This window comes from Toxorhynchites rutilus, chromosome 2 (assembly GCF_029784135.1).
Source record: "Toxorhynchites rutilus septentrionalis strain SRP chromosome 2, ASM2978413v1, whole genome shotgun sequence".
NCBI lineage: Eukaryota > Metazoa > Arthropoda > Insecta > Diptera > Culicidae > Toxorhynchites > Toxorhynchites rutilus.
In genome coordinates, this window is record NC_073745.1 from 6,587,525 (window position 1) to 6,607,517 (window position 19,993).

General features: G+C 39.4%; 1 protein-coding gene across 1 annotated transcript in view; it reads right to left on the reverse strand.

Moving 5' to 3' along the window:
- Positions 1 to 923: 923 nt before the first annotated feature.
- LOC129770889 (UNC93-like protein) overlaps positions 924 to 19,993 on the reverse strand; it is a 31,145-nt gene continuing 12,075 nt past the window's right edge. The window contains exons 3-6 of the mRNA XM_055774059.1: positions 2,193 to 2,590; positions 1,788 to 2,052; positions 1,376 to 1,538; positions 924 to 1,251 (exon numbers count right to left, since the gene is read on the reverse strand). Of these exons, the coding sequence (XP_055630034.1) occupies positions 1,167 to 1,251; positions 1,376 to 1,538; positions 1,788 to 2,052; positions 2,193 to 2,590 (911 nt within the window). The 3' untranslated portion in view covers positions 924 to 1,166. The remainder of the gene's footprint in view (positions 1,252 to 1,375; positions 1,539 to 1,787; positions 2,053 to 2,192; positions 2,591 to 19,993) is intronic.

Genomic DNA, 19,993 nt, shown 5'->3' on the forward strand with positions numbered 1-19,993 from the left:
TGTGGTTGTACGGCATCGGCATCGTGGACGTAACAAAGGAGGACAAGTTAAGGGAAAGGCAAAGTCTCACTCGAACCGTGCAAGTCTCCAGTTCCCTGTTGGTCGCATTCACTGATTGCTCCGCAAGGGTAACTAGGCCGAACGGATTGGTGCCGGAGCACCAGTATACCTAACAGCGATTATAGAGTTTCGGCCGTCGGATTGCTCAAGTTGGCTTGCAAAGCTGCTCAGAAAACCCGCATCAAGAACAGAGCAGCTTCGGTTCGGCGCTCATCAAGGCAACAATTAGTTTCAGTGAGTGGCAAAGTGTTTCTCCGGCACGTCGCATTAAATGTAATTTACTGAACAACATGTCACAAGCTGAATGGGAAGAAATTTTCCAACTGTGAAAGCTGTGGCGAGTGGCAAACGCAATAGCTAAACAGGAAGGTTTAGCCGAACAAGATGGGAATATCGAGTGATAACAAAAACACAACACCAAAGGTTCTTTTCAGAACCCCCAACATTTTCATAAAGAGTAAACAGTAAACTAATCCATTTTTCAGGTAGATAGGTAGGTATTCACGTAGGAGAAGAAAATAAAACAATATATTTAAAATATATATTTAACAAAAGCTGTCTCCTTTGTAGAGACGAATGAACTCTCAGAGTTTAAAGTCTCTCTAATTCAATACCTTCCTTCCTTCCTGTCTCCTTTGTATAGTCCTACGTCACTCCGGTTATGTCCCCGACATTACCCACCCGTCTTTTTTAACACAGAAATCAACATGTTTAAAACTATAGGTAGTTATACTCAAATGTACGTATAAAGATCTCATAGCGTAATGCATTGGTAAACAGTGAGAACCTATTGAAGCAATTCAGAAATATACGAATCTAGTTTACGAATCCAAATAATTAAATGAACGGCAATCGGCGTCAGATGATTTTCTTAAAACTTTATTTAAAAAAAAAATCAGTTTTCATGTTTATCTAGAGTAGGGAATTATTTTAAAAATCACGGTCTCTCGTTTCTATCTGAGATACATTCAGGTGGATTATGCCAGATTTCAATTAAAATTTACACACTATAATACAGATTTAGATATGTTACATTTGTATCAGCGCTGCACGACACAAACCCATATCGCTTACACACAATCATATTATAATTTTAAATGCAACACTTAACTCGCTTGTTGTATCATTTCAAATCGTTTCCCGGCGGCACCCTTCTTGATTCGATATTCCATAACCTCAATAGTTGTATAGCTGCAAAAAAAAAAAAAAAGACAATCAGTTCACCTTATCTGTCAGAATTCCGTGTAATCTGAGCGGTTAATTAATCAACGGCAAGTGTGTGATCGCAATTCGCAACAACACCTGCGAGACTCACCCAACGGTCCCGATTAGCATAACGCACATGATACAGACCAGCTTCGTGAAGGTCGACAGGATCGGACTGGTTGCGTACATTAGCACCGAACCGGTTGCCTCCCACAGGCGGAAATTGCTGAACGCAGCCTCCTCGTTGCCCGGGAACAGAATACCGCTCAAAGCTGTGGGAGAAAAGTGATAACAAGAACGCGCGAGAGAAGGGTGAGAAGGATGCTTTGGCGGCTTGTGCTTCGTTCAAGCTTTTCTGTGATGGGCAGTTGTATTGTGCCTCCAACAGAGGGAGTTGAAATCGGAGCTATAAAAACGTGTGCATTTGCTATAAAAATCAATGCGTTCGATGCCAAAGCTACGCTCGGTTCAAGATATTTTTTCAAAATATGAAGCACGTGATTGGTTTCAAACCTTCTCACCATTAATCTGAATGAGCCAGATTCCATCCGCCAGCCCCCAGCAGGCAACGATGATCGAGTAGGCGTAGTATTGATCCGTTGGTTTCCACAGCAACATGAACACGATCAGCGCAAGGTGGAAAAGCGCCGTGGCGATGATCATCGGAAACCGTCCAATAACCTTCGTGATGTAGGGTGTGACGGCGGCGGCCACAGCATTCGCCAGCCCAAAGCTGATCATCGCATATCCAATGTAGCTTATGCCGAGTCCACAGGCGACGAATGACTGCAGGATCATGATTTACAAGGTTATCGATTAGACTGGCTGGAAGTCACGTTTTCCCACGATTACATTTATGGGACACGCGCCACAATACAAATGATGCAAAACTCGGTCGCTATTGCACAAGATTCGCAACAACTTACCGCGGTAAAATCGACTGCAATAAATGCCTGTTCAACGCCGATGAACATGGTGATCGGAAGGAGCAGCAGCTGATATTTCTTGGTGAATTGTTTCGCCGTGATGATCAGCATTCGAATGCCGGACACTCCTGTGCCGGATCCGGTTCGATTTTTGTCGTATCGCTCCAGCGAGTCCACTCCAACTGCCACTGAGAAGCTAGCCGCTGCCATGCAGGCAAGAAAAATTCCCGTGAGAATGTTAAGTTTGGCAACGTCCGGTTTGTGGAAGTCTACACTCGAGCTTTCCTGTTGCTGCTGTCGATCCACCGGGGCGATATAGTTGGCGCCACACGTTTCCGAAATGTTGATATTGTTTTGGGTAGCATTGTGGAAGGTGTCACCATCGCCGTAAGAAAGAACTGAAAGTAGAGTTGTGATTTTCGATTGAGTGATATTTGTGCTAATTCAAAAACGAGTTTTCAATACAATAGACTCATCCCAAGAGGTTGTGTACCAAGAAAGCAAGTAAAGGGTGTGTCACATCAAATTGCATCACGGAAAAAACGCTGTAGAAATTCGCCCAGTAGACCGATCCTTTTGAAAATTTTAGACAGTAAAATAAAAACTATTAAACAACTTTTGGCATTTTCTTTTTATTCACACTTCGAGCCCAAGACCGTATGCTCGCACCTTCCTCTTTACCCCGTCCATAAGGTTCTGTACAACGTCAGGTTGTAGTTTTGACGTGGGACTACGTCTAACCGGAGTATATGGGGGGTAAAATGAAAACCTAAACGCAGAACATGCAAGAAAAAATGAAAGATTCCAAATGCTTATGACTCGAACATTTCTCACTGTATCAGGAAGATATTTGCATCAATTGGCAGGGAATATTTCTACGCATCTATCGCAATTAATAAAATGTTATTTATCATTAGATAAACAATTGAATAACTGTAAATTGTTAAGCGTTATCTAAACGCCCTAACTACTTTGTTTTGATTGGCCCGATTTACAGTTTCCCCAACACAGCCATCATAACCAAGCAGCCTTGGGGAAATCGGCATTGCAAATACATGAAAGTGTGGGGATTTTTGTTCTCACCGAAATGTGTTCCCGAACACAGACTTAAAAACCAAGCAGTCTTGGAGAAATCGACATTACAAATACATGTAAGTCGAGGGTATTTTTGTTCCGACTGAAATGTGTTTCCCCAACACAGACTTTAAATCCATGGAGCGTGGGACAATCGGCATTGCAAATTCATGCAGCTCGGGAGCATTTTTGTTTGGACTAAAATGTGTTTCCCGAACACAGACTTCAGAACCAAGATGTCTGGGGGAATTGGCATTGCAAATTCATGTAGGTCGGGGGTATTTTTGATCAGACTGAAATGTGTTTGCCTAACACAGAGTTCAAAACCAAGGTGTTTGGGAAAATCGGTTTTGTAAATAAATGCTAACTGCGAGTACTTTTGTACTCGCTTGCCTATGTGCAGGCTAGAATATGTTTCCTGAACACGGTATAAGTTGAAGTTGTTGATTCATGCAAGTCAGGGGTACTGCTGCATCCGCATGTTTTTTGACCTCCGAAAAGTGTTTTCCTTACACGGATTACAAAAACGAGTATGAACACAACGCTTTGGCTCGGTTATTCAAGATTGCATTGAAGGATATACCTTCATATCTTCTACTCACTGAACTTCTGACACTGAGTACCTAAAGTTCATCAAATCAAACAAATTCGCGGCTCGAGAAGTACGTACACTTGAGAGATGCAAACTTCAGAGGGAAATGTAAAATAAAATTATCGTTTGATAATTCTTCCGTTCACATAATTTGTCCTAGGCATCATACCAAACACAAAAGGACTATCATTAGATTTACTTGTAACGAAGAACATAATCTATCACAATGCGTGAATTGACCTTACATGGCATTTATTCAATTTGTTTAATAATAAATCAAATATATTGAATTCAATTTAATTCGGAAATTGTTTCTTCCAATCAAAAATTTAATCAATACAAACAAATGATTGCTAAGCTAACCTAGTACCACGTCAACTTTGCGGTTATATCATAGATATAACCCACCCATTTTTTTTTGAACAGAAATCCATTTTCTCTTGAAGTCCGCCTCCGATTTGACAACTTTCGGAGGGCCTTCTTCATAATCGCCCAATATTTCTCTATTGGGCGAAGCTCCGGCGCGTTGAGAGGGTTCATTTCCTTTGGCACGAAGGTGACCCCGTTGGCTTCGTACCACTCCAACACGTCCTTTGAATAGTGGCACGAAGCGAGATCCGGCCAGAAGATGGTCGGGCCCTCGTGCTGCTTCAATAGTGGTAGTAAGCGCTTCTGTAGGCACTCCTTAAGATAAACCTGCCCGTTTACCGTGCCGGTCATCACGAAGGGGGCGCTCCGCTTTCCGCAAGAGCAGATCGCTTGCCACACCATATACTTTTTGGCAAACTTGGATAGTTTCTGCTTGCGAATCTCCTCCGGAACGCTGAATTTGTCCTCTGCGGAGAAGAACAACAGGCCCGGCAGCTGACGAAAGTCCGCTTTGACGTAGGTTTCGTCGTCCATTACCAGGCAATGCGGCTTCGTCAGCATTTCGGTGTACAGCTTCCGGGCTCGCGTCTTCCCCACCATGTTTTGCCTTTCGTCGCGGTTAGGAGCCTTCTGAACCTTGTATGTACGCAGGCCCTCCCGCTGCTTGGTCCGCTGGACGAATGAACTTGACAAATTCAGCTTATTGGCGACATCCCGGACCGAACTTTTCGGATCACGTCTAAACTGCTTAACTACGCGCTTGTGATCTTTTTCACTGACGGAGCATCCATTTCTGCCGTTCTTCACCTTCCGGTCGATGGTTAGGTTCTCGAAGTATCGTTTTAGTACTCTGCTGACCGTGGATTGGACGATTCCCAGCATCTTACCGATGTCCCGATGTGACAACTCCGGATTCTCGAAATGAGTGCATAGGATTAATTCACGACGCTCTTTTTCGTTCGACGACATTTTTCCAAATTTACGAAAAATTGACAGTGAAGCATGGCCAACGTGATCTATACACTCTTATCTGATTATAGACGAAAGCTGAAGATATAATTCCTAAAAATTAAATTTCTACAGCGTTTTTTCCGTGATGCAATTTGATGTGACACACCCTTTATCTTATGAAATTTTAGAACAAAATTGAAAACGTTTTCTGAATAATCACTAATTATAACATAAATTATTTGTAACGAACTTAATTTTTGACGTAGGACTACGTCTAACCGGAAGATATAGGGGGTAAAATGGAAATCTAGGCACTGAACAAGTAGGAAAAAATGCAAGATTTGGAACGCTTATAACTCGAGCATTTCTCAATAGATCGCAAAGGTTTTTGCATCAATTGATAGGAAATATATCTACGCATCTATCATAACGAATAACATTTCATTTTTCTTGAGATAAATAATTGAATAATTGTGAAATATCAAGCATTGTCCAAATACACTATGTGCCCATTTTTGATTGGTCCATTTTGTGCTCCTCAAATCGTACCGACCAAAATGGGCAACCAGAGCAGCAGCGAAATAGAATGAAGCACGATTGGAAAGGAAAAAGAAAAAAAAAATGAGGGAAACATTGGTCGCAGTCTCACAATTCTCGAGCCAGCCAGTCAGCTTAAAAATCCCCTCTCCGCTGCCGTAACGATCATTCTCATCCGAACCGTACACCACATCGTTTCGCATCACCTCACACCAACAAACCAACACAAGCAGCCATGTCTGGACATGACAAAGGAGGAAAAGTGAAGGGAAAGGCAAAATCCCGCTCGAACCGTGGTGGTCTGCAATTTCCCGTAGGTGTATCCGCCAATTGCATCGGAAAAGGTAGCTAGGTCGAGCGCGTTAGTACCTGTGTACCAGTCCACCTAGCCGGCGTTATATAGTTTCGGCCGCCGGAGTGATCGAGTTAGCTGGCAAAGCTGCTCGCGACGATAAGAAAACCTGCATTCGGAACATAACACATTCGGTTCGGCGGACATCAAGACAACAGACAGTTGCAGCGAATGGCGAGTGGCAAACGCAATCGCAAAACGGCATCAGGTAGCAGAAGAAAAAAGTTTGTTCTTTATACAAACTGCTTTGGCGGCAAATCCAGAACAAGGCGGCATCGAGGGCGTTCGAAATGGTTTTTTTCAAAACCACGAGTACTAAGTTTTCTAAATTGGAACCATTCCATAAAACAAGGCGCTTTTCAGGGCCATTAAACCTTCCAAAAAAGAGTTTAGGAAATAAAGTTCAATGCTTTCTAAAACATTATCCAAAATAATAATAAAACACAAATTGATGTTTTCATAATTTGTTTGCCAGGATTTGATGAGTATGTGAATTTGGCAGTTGTTCTGAGCTTATTGATAGTTGGGGACTTTCCTGATTATTCAATTTTCACCAATTCTTAAATTGTTTCCAGATTGAAAGTACAGTAATCTACAATTAGTTCGACATTTAACTAATTGGACGGACATGTAATGCGACTTATTTAGTTGGACATTTTTGTAAACATAGAGATCCAAATTATGACCCCACATTGAAAGTCGACACTGTACCACTGTCATCGTAAATGTTCAATTACAGGTTGAAATCGCCTCCAATGCGACACTGAGTGGTGCTTCGGCACGTCGCATTAAATATACTTTACTGTAAAATATGTCACTAGCTGGATGGGAAGAAATTTTCCAACTGTGAAAGCTGTGGCGAGTGGCAAATGCAATCGCTAAACAGAAAGGTTTAGCCGAACAAGATGGGGATATCGAGTGATAACAAAACAATAAACTCTTTAGACTTTTTTTTGTGATCCTGAAAAGGACCCTTTTTAGTCTGTATGTGAATCCAACGAGCGAAAAAATCGTAATGAATGTATTTTTTTGCCATCGCTCCCTTTTAACGCTCATTCGTTCGTCTCGTTGGACCCGCCCCTTTGGCTGAGTCTGCCGATTTGTCTCTATCCTGTGAGTGTGTACCGCTAGAGTATAAAACACGCGGACCCCAAAAAAATATCTTATTTTCTTTCAAACCGTAAACCCGTGTGGTTGTACGGCATCGGCATCGTGTACTTAACAAAGGAGGAAAAGAGAAGGGAAAGGCAAAATCCCGCTCGAACCGTGGTGGTCTGCAATTTCCCGTAGGTGTATCCGCCAATTGCACCGGAAAAGGTTGCTAGGTCGAGTGCGTTAGTACCTGTGTACCAGTCCACCTAGCCGGCGTTATATAGTTTCGGCCCCCGAAGTGATCGAGTTAGCAGGCAAAGCTGATCGCGACGATAAGAAAACCCGCATTCAGAACAGAACACATTCGGTTCGGTGGACATCAAGACAACAGGCAGTTGCAGCGAGTGGCGAGTGGCAAACGCAATCGCAAAACGGCATCAGGTAGCAGAAGAAAAAAGTTTGTTCTTTATACAAACTGCTTTGGCGGCAAATCCAGAACAAGGCGGCATCGAGGGCGTTCGAAATGGTTTTTTTCAAAACCACGAGTACTAAGTTTTCTAAATTGGAACCATTCCATAAAACAAGGCGCTTTTCAGGGCCATTAAACCTTCCAAAAAAGAGTTTAGGAGATACAGTTCAATGCTTTCTAAAACATTATCCAAAATAATAATAAAACACAAATTGATGTTTTCATAATTTGTTTGCCAGGATTTGATGAGTATGTGAATTTGGCAGTTGTTCTGAGCTTATTGATAGTTGGGGACTTTCCTGATTATTCAATTTTCACCAATTCTTAAATTGTTTCCAGATTTAAAGCACAGTAATCTACAATTAGTTCGACATTTAGCTAATCGGACGGACATGTAATGCGACTTATTTAGTTGAACATTTTTGTAAACATAGAGATCCAAATTATGACCCCACATTGAAAGTCGACACTGTACCACTGTCATCGCAAATGTTCAATTACAGGTTAAAATTACCTCCAATCCGGCACTGAGTGGTGGTAATGCGACGTGCCATTGAATGTAATTTACTGTAAAATATGTCACAAGCTGGATGGGAAGAAATTTTCCAACTGTGAAAGCTGTGGCGAGTGACAACAAATCGCTAAACAGGAAGGTTTAGCCGAACAAGATGGGGATATCGAGTGATAACAAAACAATAAACTCTTTAGACTTTTTGTGATCCTGAAAAGGACCCTTTTTAGTCTGTATGTGAATCCAACGAGCGAACAAATCGTAATGAATGTATTTTTTTGCCATCGCTCCCTTTTAACGCTCATTCGTTCGTCTCGTTGGACCCGCCCCTTTGGCTGAGTCTGCCGATTTGTCTCTATCCTATGAGTGTGTACCGCTAGAGTATAAAACACGCGGACCCCAAAAAAATATCTTATTTTCTTTCAAACCGTAAACCCGTGTGGTTGTACGGCATCAGCATCGTGTACTCAACAAAGGAGGAAAAGAGAAGGGAAAGGCAAAATCCCGCTCGAACCGTGGTGGTCTGCAATTTCCCGTAGGTGTATCCGCCAATTGCACCGGAAAAGGTTGCTAGGTCGAGTGCGTTAGTACCTGTGTACCAGTCCACCTAGCCGGCGTTATATAGTTTCGGCCGCCGGAGTGATCGAGTTTGCTGGCAAAGCTGCTCGCGACGATAAGAAAACCCGCATTCAGAACAGAACACATTCGGTTCGGCGGACATCAAGACAACAGACAGTTGCAGCGAATGGCGAGTGGCAAACGCAATCGCAAAACGGCATCAGGTAGCAGAAGAAAAAAGTTTGTTCTTTATACAAACTGCTTTGGCGGCAAATCCAGAACAAGGCGGCATCGAGGGCGTTCGAAATGGTTTTTTTCAAAACCACGAGTACTAAGTTTTCTAAATTGGAACCATTCCATAAAACAAGGCGCTTTTCAGGGCCATTAAACCTTCCAAAAAAGAGTTTAGGAAATAAAGTTCAATGCTTTCTAAAACATTATCCAAAATAATAATAAAACACAAATTGATGTTTTCATAATTTGTTTGCCAGGATTTGATGAGTATGTGAATTTGGCAGTTGTTCTGAGCTTATTGATAGTTGGGGACTTTCCTGATTATTCAATTTTCACCAATTCTTAAATTGTTTCCAGATTTAAAGCACAGTAATCTACAATTAGTTCGACATTTAGCTAATCGGACGGACATGTAATGCGACTTATTTAGTTGAACATTTTTGTAAACATAGAGATCCAAATTATGACCCCACATTGAAAGTCGACACTGTACCACTGTCATCGCAAATGTTCAATTACAGGTTAAAATTACCTCCAATCCGACACTGAGTAGTGGTAATGCGACGTGTCATTGAATGTAATTTACTGTAAAATATGTCACAAGCTGGATGGGAAGAAATTTTCCAACTGTGAAAGCTGTGGCGAGTGGCAACAAATCGCTAAACAGGAAGGTTTAGCCGAACAAGATGGGGATATCGAGTGATAACAAAACAATAAACTCTTTAGATTGAAGATAATTTTGTGATCCTGAAAAGGACCCTTTTTAGCCTGCATGTGAATCCAACGAGCGAACAAATCGTAATGAATGTATTTTTTTGCCATCGCTCCCTTTTAACGCTCATTCGTTCGTCTCGTTGGACCCGCCCCTTTGGCTGAGTCTGCCGATTTGTCTCTATCCTGTGAGTGTGTACCGCTAGAGTATAAAACACGCGGACCCCAAAAAAATATCTTATTTTCTTTCAAACCGTAAACCCGTGTGGTTGTACGGCATCGGCATCGTGTACTCAACAAAGGAGGAAAAGAGAAGGGAAAGGCAAAATCCCGCTCGAACCGTGGTGGTCTGCAATTTCCCGTAGGTGTATCCGCCAATTGCACCGGAAAAGGTAGCTAGGTCGAGCGCGTTAGTACCTGTGTACCAGTCCACCTAGCCGGCGTTATATAGTTTCGGCCGCCGGAGTGATCGAGTTAGCTGGCAAAGCTGCTCGCGACGATAAGAAAACCTGCATTCGGAACATAACACATTCGGTTCGGCGGACATCAAGACAACAGACAGTTGCAGCGAATGGCGAGTGGCAAACGCAATCGCAAAACGGCATCAGGTAGCAGAAGAAAAAAGTTTGTTCTTTATACAAACTGCTTTGGCGGCAAATCCAGAATAAGGCGGCATCGAGGGCGTTCGAAATGGTTTTTTTCAAAACCACGAGTACTAAGTTTTCTAAATTGGAACCATTCCATAAAACAAGGCGCTTTTCAGGGCCATTAAACCTTCCAAAAAAGAGTTTAGGAAATAAAGTTCAATGCTTTCTAAAACATTATCCAAAATAATAATAAAACACAAATTGATGTTTTCATAATTTGTTTGCCAGGATTTGATGAGTATGTGAATTTGGCAGTTGTTCTGAGCTTATTGATAGTTGGGGACTTTCCTGATTATTCAATTTTCACCAATTCTTAAATTGTTTCCAGATTGAAAGTACAGTAATCTACAATTAGTTCGACATTTAGCTAATCGGACGGACATGTAATGCGACTTATTTAGTTGGACATTTTTGTAAACATAGAGATCCAAATTATGACCCCACATTGAAGGTCGACACTGTACCACTGTCATCGCAAATGTTCAATTACAGGTTAAAATTACCTCCAATCCGACACTGAGTAGTGGTAATGCGACGTGTCATTGAATGTAATTTACTGTAAAATATGTCACAAGCTGGATGGGAAGAAATTTTCCAACTGTGAAAGCTGTGGCGAGTGACAACAAATCGCTAAACAGGAAGGTTTAGCCGAACAAGATGGGGATATCGAGTGATAACAAAACAATAAACTCTTTAGACTTTTTGTGATCCTGAAAAGGACCCTTTTTAGTATTGAATGTATTTTTTTGCCATCGCTCCCTTTTAACGCTCATTCGTTCGTCTCGTTGGACTCGCCCCTTTGGCTGAGTCTGCCGATTTGTCTCTATCCTGTGAGTGTGTACCGCTAGAGTACAAAACGCGCGTTGATGACCACCTATGCATTCCCTATCACAGCCATCATTTTGATTGTACGATATGTGCATACGCCAAAAGTTGCCCGACTTTGATAAGTACAAAGGTTTCAGAAAAAAAATTAACTAAAAGATAGTGAGAAAAAATTGAGAAAGTGTGTAAAAAATAAAAAAGTGCAATGTCAAAACATATGGCAGCAAAGTATATGCGGAATTTCCGCAAACGCGCGAGAGAACAACGAGCGGGACCTTCTCCCAAACAACCAAGGACAGTCGTCGAGGAAGCGCGGTGTTGTCGGGCTAACACTGAAGCGTCCACAAATAGTGCGTCTCCAACCACTGGTCCGGATCCCGGAGAAGGACCATCAACTGCTCGTTGGGACGCCGGAGAAGGACCATCAACCACTGTTTGGGATGCCGGAGAAAGACCATCAACTCGAGGTAGGGAATTTATTTTTTTTCTTTGTTTATTCCGGTTGTATGAACTATTTCATAGTTGCAGTCTGCGTGTTCAATATGAACCAAATTGTTGATACATTGGTTAGGTAATTGTAATACATCAGTATCACATATGAACATATTGGATTCTCCAGAACATTTCTTTGAAGTCTCTTATATGTGAGAATCATTTCAAATAATATAGTTATTTTTCACTGATACTTTTTTTTTCGTTCTGAATAAGTGGCTCTATGTAATCATATTGTTCCATTGATAATTGCGGTATTTTAAACATATACATTATGTGTGTTTTATTCATAATGATATATATTTGCTTGTTTGCATAGATATTTGCTTGTTTCAAAAATGTCTTTGTTTTTAAACAGTCTTTGATGGATAAAATTCGGCTGCTCGGAAATTCATGTTTGGCTAGCATAATGGCATCTTCTAATATTTCAATTTGAAAATTGAAATTGTTGGATGGTATCAATATTCAGCATTGTCAGAAGATTCAATTCTATTACATGTTGTTGTTTAGATTTGTAGTCCAATTGCAGAAGATCATTAGTTATTTTACTGATATGTTGTATCCTTCCATTAATAGCATGATTTATGAGTATTTGATCGTTATTATTTGTAATCAAATCAGTCATAGTTTTGTTAATCATTCGGAGGTCGCTCGCATCAGGGTTGCCTGCTATCCATTTCCAAAACGTTCCTATTTTGTCCCATCGTTTAATGCGTTATTTCTCTGGGTTGATCTTCGAAAATGTTTGTTGTAACAATAGGTTTTTATTTCTAAGGAGTGCATACAATTGATTGGTTTAAACTTTTTGGTTTACTAGTTTATCAAAGTTATTTATCATATCTTGGAATTGAAATAATTCTATGGGTTGTATTACTCTTACATATCCTAATTTCAGTTTTACTTTTCCTAAACTAATAATTGCGATTGGATTATTATTTAAATCATGAATTTGAATATTTCAATATACGAGGGGTAAGCTAACATATAATATTATCCTTATATCCTTGGAGATCCGTCGTGGTGTTACACTTTCCCAACACGTATGTATTATTCACGTTCCCCCACGAGCGAGTTATCAGCTGTCGTGGTTACTGGTGTACAAAGCGTGCGGCTGCTACTGCGGTCAAGTGTCCCTTTTTCGTGTTTAAATAACTTAGCACTCGCGAACTTTTTCGTGGCGATTTCAGGGTGCATCGGTGGATTTGTAGAATTAGATGTTGCGGCTGGAACTGATGCTCTTGTTATCTTAGCACCAATTGTATTTTCTTTAATTTGGATTCATTTTATGCTCAAACGTATTTTGCAATTGATCTTGGATACTGTACACTTTATAGTTACTCACGTGATTAATCTGAATCAGCAATTTTTTTTTCACGCTTTGAAAATTTCGGTTAATTATGATTTGTATGTAAGTAAAACAAAAGGGGCCGAGGGGTTGCCTCTATAGCGTGATTCTAATGTAATTATGAAATGGATATTTGTTAGTGAGGGTGTGCAATCACATATCAAAAGCGTTTAAATTATACAATCCAATGTTACGGAGCTCTTACATACTCAGTAATATTTTCGAACAAGTTTATTCTCAAAACAATTAAATTTAGTTATTACTAAAAATGCATGAAATGTACGCGTCTTTGGAAAACCTAGATCATTTTTCAAAAGACACATCGCTGGTTTATTACATGTACATACTTTTAAATTTCACTCTTAGTTACCTTATCAGATTAACCAGTGTCATACCATCCCAACATACAAAAAACAAGATTGAACTTGAAATTTAAATTTTAAAGGTTAGGTTCTACTCGAACTAGGAAGAGTATTGGCGGGTTTTCAAATGTATTGCGCCAATTAGCCTCTGAGCCACATTTAAGTGAAACAATTGACTGAAAATTTGGTTACAAACTAATTAAAAAAAAATTGCCAATATCTTTGAGTTGATATCTACAAGCAGTGAACTTTTTTCCAGACAAAACATAGATTGAATCCTTCGCCATTTTCATTTGCGAAGTCGTTATAGCTGAATTCTTCTATCATAAAAGAATGGAAAACAGTAATATGTGATCATAATCCCAATCATTATAATCCATTACGGTTGCTCATCAGCGAAGTTATACGAAATTACAGGATCATTTCAGCATCTGTTTAGTCTAATAGACGTTATGGCGGGAGACGTATTGTTAAATGATGGTAATAATTGACAATAGGATGTTATATATCGTTAGGAAATGAGCTCAAACATAATGGGCCCTATTCCAGAAAACGAGACGAGCAGACGAGATTCAATTCAGTAATTGCAAGATTTTACAGATTTTCAAATGGGCCAACTAAATGTAAACATTGAACTCATATCCAGGGATGCTAGATGACTGTTTTGAATATATTAACACGGCACGAAAAGGGTCTTCACATATTGAACGAAAATGAATAATTCAAAACAACTACTTTATTGGAATTACATATATGTATATATATATATATATATATATATATATATATATATATATATATATATATATATATATATATATATATATATATATATATATATATATATATATATATATATATATATATATATATATATATATATATATCATACCGAGAAAAACTGACTGAAGTCTCTCCAGTCTACCAAATACAACATTCCAATGAAACTCGTGTACTGGAATGGAATATTTTGCTCGTCTCGACAGTGACTGAAGCCGAGACGAGACGAATTGCTCGTCTCGTTTTCTGGAATAGGCTCCAATATTATTTCATTCGTACCCGTACCAGTTCGAATGAGCTTTGGTTTGAAACACAGTCACGAACCCCAAATCAATCATACACACATACAGAGCGTGTACAAATTCTGTGGAGAAAATTTTAGTTAATAATAAATATTCATATAAATAACATATATAACATACATAAAAAATCATTCGAACAAATGAAATGAAATGTTGAACCCTCTACATATTCAAATAGAAAATATTGAGAACATTATATTTGTTTTATTTGTTATTACAGCATTGACTAACACCAATTATATTCTATTTATTACCAATTATAGATATGGCGCGCATTTATGAAAAGGCTAGCACGGCATTCAAAAAGCGTTTTACTGATAATGGTTTTGGCGTAGCATGCAGTGTTTGCGATCGTTTATGGTTCCAAAATGATTTAAAAACGATTAATAGATCAGAAGAAAATGTGCTTCTCACATTGGGATCATTCGTATCTGTTGAGAATTTTAGGGTTTGTCAAACTTGCCGTAGCAGTTTGAGACGTGGTGTAGTACCAAAACTAGCTACTACGAATGGGTTTGTATATCCAAATCCTCCTCCAGATTTACCTCTTCTGGATCCCATAAGCGAGAGATTGATTTCTCCTAGATTGCCTTTTATGTGCATTCGACGTTTGCGTCATGCTGCAGGTAGTCATGCAATATTGGGTCAGATTATTAACGTACCAGTGGATGTATCTGAAATGAATCGTATGCTTCCAAGAAACATTGATGATGATTATGCATTCAATGTTAGTATTAAGAAACATTCCATTCACAAATCTTCTTATTTGAATGGATTTGTGAAGAAGTCCACAGTAAAAAAGTGGCTTGACTATCTTATTGGCACTCCATTATATCGTCGTTATGGCATAGTTATCGCTGAAGATCAGCTGAATAATCTTGTGCAATCTTCAGATCTACCTGAATTTGACAACGAGTTGGAAACAATCGATCCTTCAAGCGAATTTGAGCTCTTGATTGGGCAACAACAAACCCTTTTATGGAATGAGGATATGTGTTTGGAAATTGCACCCGGTCAAAATAAAGTACCTTTGTCTTTAATTTTTGACGAATTTGCAGAGGAACTTTCGTTTCCTGACATTTATTTCGGACATCCGCGTTCTTTCAAACCCGATGTTCATGTAACACCATTTATGATGGCTACAAGTGAACTTCGACGACGCGACAGACGAGGTGCAAAGCCACAACATTTACTTTATATGGCTGTAAAAATACTTCGTCTTCGCGTTTCTGAGGGTTTACAAAATACATTCAAATGTAGAGCAACCGCAAATATAACTCGTGAAATGTTAAAGGATAAGAATTTCTTAGAGAGTTGCATTGAACATAATTTGTCGTTTCTCAAGTCTATTCCTAATTCGGTCCAATATTGGCAGCAACGGAAACGTGACGTTTTTGCAATGATTCGGCAACTTGGAAAACCAACAACCTTCATGACATTGAGCGCCAATGAAACTCGATGGCCAATGTTGTTAAAACTTCTATATAAACTTTCCGATGAGCACAACATCGAGTTGACAGATCCTATACAGGAACTAACTGCTCTACAACGAACAAGACTTGTAAATGAGGATTCAGTTACCTGTTGCATTTATTTTAACAGGCTAATTGATTCTCTAATGTCTATACTTTCTTCTAAAAGTTTCAGCCCTCTCGGTGACTATTATGTTGTTGATTATTTCAAACGAATTGAGTTTCAACATCGTGGAAGTCCACATGCCCACATTTTGCTGTGGCTACATAACGATCCTCGGGAAAGAATTTCAGAGGACATGCCCGCTACTGTGGAGCTAATAAATTTTCTTTCTTCCGTTAGTGCTAATAGTAATCAAATTCATAAGCACACCTTTACTTGTTACAAGCGGAATGAAAAACAATGTCGGTTCAACATCCCTTATTGGCCCATGGATCGAACTAGAATTTTGTTGCCAATGGCATCGAATAATTCTGCTCGAAATCAACTGATTATAAAAGCGAAGAAAATGCATGAAAATTTGAACACAAAGATATATTCAACACTTGATGAATATCTTTCTGATTGTAATTGCTCTTATGATAATTACTTGGATGTTATCCGAGCTTCATTACATCGACCAACCGTTCTTATGAAACGATCCATGGAAGAACTCTGGACCAATCCGTATAATCCATGGATTGCCAAAGAACTTTTCTCGAACATGGATTTTCAATTTATTTTGGAAGAGTATTCATGTGCTGCGTATGTTGTCGAATATGTAAATAAAACGAACAGGGGAATCAGTAACTTACATCGTGAACTGATAACGTTGCAAGAAGAGTACCCTGACCAAGATTATGCTGCACTTCTGAAGAAAGTTAGTATTAAAATGCTGAATTCTATAGAAATGTGTGCACAAGAAGCTGCTTGGTATTTACTGCGACAACCAATGTCAGAAGCCAGTAGAAAAGTGGATTTTATACCAACTATGTGGCCACATGAACGTATAAAATCGAGGAAACAATCAAAACAAATGGACGAGGAAGGCATTGGTGATGACTCTACCGATGTCTGGACCCTAAACATTATACAAAAGTATGAGAAACGTGAAGGTCTCCACGATATTTGTTTAGCAGATTTTGTAGCATGTTATACAAAAGATAACAATAATACGAATGCATATAAGCTTCGAAAACAATCTCGAGTACTGCGGTGGAGAGGTTATAAAATGACAGATTTGAATGATTACAAGCGTGAAATGGTTCTTTTGTTTTTACCATTTCGGAACGAAGCTTGCGACATTCTTGACAATAACAATTTCATTGATTTGTACGACCAAAATGAGACTGTTATATTGAACATGCTGAAAAAATATGATTGTGAGATTAACCTCGAACAAATCGTCGATGAATATCTTCGTATAACCGAAGAGAGTACAAATGACGATCAACGAAACGCAGCGACCGAGAAACACAATGAATTCGTAAGGGCTATCACCATGCAGCCCAACGATGACGACATCGATCAGTTGCCTACTGGCGCTCTGGCAGCGGTCATTAAGAAACGTACCAATGTTTTGAGTAAACAAGATTATTGTACTATGGTGCGTGCTACAAATGTAGAACAACGAAATTTGATTTTACATTTGATTGATATCTTGCACAGCTATGATGGAACAAACACACCTTTGCAGATATTTTTCACTGGTCCTGCAGGGTGTGGCAAAACTTTTACACTTCGAATATTAATGGAGACTTATAATCGATTTGGCCAAGCGCAAAATTCGCTGAAAAATGCATATGTTGCTTGTGCATCGACAGGAAAAGCAGCTGTAGCTATTGGTGGTACTACAGTTCACTCTGCTTTCCGTATTACAATGGCACGCAGACAAAATTCAAAGCTTGGATTTGAAGCTCTTCAACTATATCGTAATGCTTTTTTAGGCATAAGAGCGATAATTATAGATGAAGTAAGTATGATAGGTGCAGATGTACTTAATACAATCCACACTCGATTGCAAGACATCACTGGAAATTACGATGATCCATTTGGTGGAATTCATCTTATATTCTGTGGTGATCTTCGTCAATTGCCTCCTGTCAATGCGCGACCAGTCTTTAAACCATGTAGAAACTCCATGCATGGACCTATACTATGGCAATCTCTCCATTTCTATCCATTAGTGCAAGTTATGCGGCAATCCGATATTGAATTTTCTTCCATACTTACGAAAATTGGTAATGGCGAGGTACTTACTGAATCTGAAACTAAAAGGATTGAGAGTCGATTTCGGACAGCCGAGTGGTGCAGGCAAAATGTACCGAATGCAATACGTCTCTTCCATCGTAATATTGATGTAGAAAAGTATAATAATGAAACATTGCGTGATCGAGACGGAATAGATTTCATTGTTGATGATATTTTCACAGGTTATAGGAACGCTGAACAGCTGACAAGTGCTCGAACTAAACTTCATAAAATGAGCGTTGTTGAGACTGGCGGTTTGCCTTATTTATTGCGATTAACCATCGGGATGCCCTACATGATCACTACCAACATTGATGTTGAAGATGGATTAGTTAACGGTGCCATAGGAGAACTCAAATTCATTGAACACTGCGAAAATGATTCCGGTGAAAGAATTCTCCGACTATGGATGAAATTCGATAGTCATGCTATCGGTGCAACTTTAAAAATAAAATCCCGACCTTTGGTGTATTCTAAACCAGGTCAATTGCAATCAGATTGGGTTCCTTTTACAAAGCGATCAGCCAGTATTAAGCTTGGAACTATCACTTGCAAACGGATTCAATTTCCGATGGTCAGTGCATGTGCACTTACAGTGCACAAATCGCAAGGATGTACGTTCTCCGAAATAGTGTTTGACTATGATAAAAGCCAAGAACAACAATTGGTTTATGTTGGGTTATCACGAGTCACATCAATGAATGGGCTTTATTTAACTAACTCGAAGAACACATTCAAATTTCATCACTCGAAGGGTAGTAATTCGCCCCGAATTGTTGAATTAAGGACAGAACTACGACGTCTTTCAAACCATCAACAGCCGACAATCAGTGACGGTTTGCTTGATTTTATTGAAATGATAGATCATAGTTGCAGCTTGATAAGCTTTAATGTACAAAGCTTGGGGGCTCATTCCTTAGACATTTCATCTGATAATTTACTGACCAAAGTTGACATTTTAGCACTAAGTGAGACTTGGTTAAACAATTGCTCTGATGTGAGTATAAACGGTTATAGTTGTATCGCCGAATCCAAGCGTTCCCATTCTAGAGCGGGCGGTGTTGCAATTTATCAAAAGACCACTGCATCTATTATGGCTACTGTTCATGAAATTGATCAATTGAGCGAGGAGTATGACGCAGAATTATCGCGAGCGGATAATTATGGCGACATTTGTGCAACAGAGGTTGTGTTGAAAGGCATTAAAACTCTGTTGGTTGCTGTATATATTTCACCAGATACAACTTATAAAGAAAAGTTATTTTTCCTGACACGTAATTTATTTTTGTACTCAGCGAAAAATATTGCAATGGTAGTTTCGGGAGATTTTAACATAGATATTTCGAAGCAAGAGAATATTAAATTTGTTGATTTTATGAGTAATTATCTCAAGCTTCGTTTAGTATCTAATCCCTCACATACAACTACATTTGGAGGTACGTGTATTGATCTTGTGTTTGTCAGAAACATCAATGCAGAAAGCCGAAGATATATTTCGTACTTTTCATATCACAGGCCCATACTTTCTTTAATAGATCCTTTAATTTAATTTGTATTCTTCAATATACAATAATTGGAAAGTTCATAATCGAAGCAACACACTACATCAACGCCAAATTTGTCAGTAACGCATCCACGGACAAAATGATAGCCAAAACTCATCCGAATCCAACGAAAATCGAATCCAGCAACATCAACGCCAAGACAATAGCAAATCAATGATGATGAAAGCTAAAGAACAAACGTTTCTGGGCCACATAAGACACATTTTCCAAAGCAACGCGACCCTGGGCGCGGTAAAACCCTAGATCGGACTCTTATGTGTGGGGATGGGAGTTTATCCCGAAATGGTCCCATTACCCAGAATAACCCTTGTTCAATGAATGGCAATCAGTA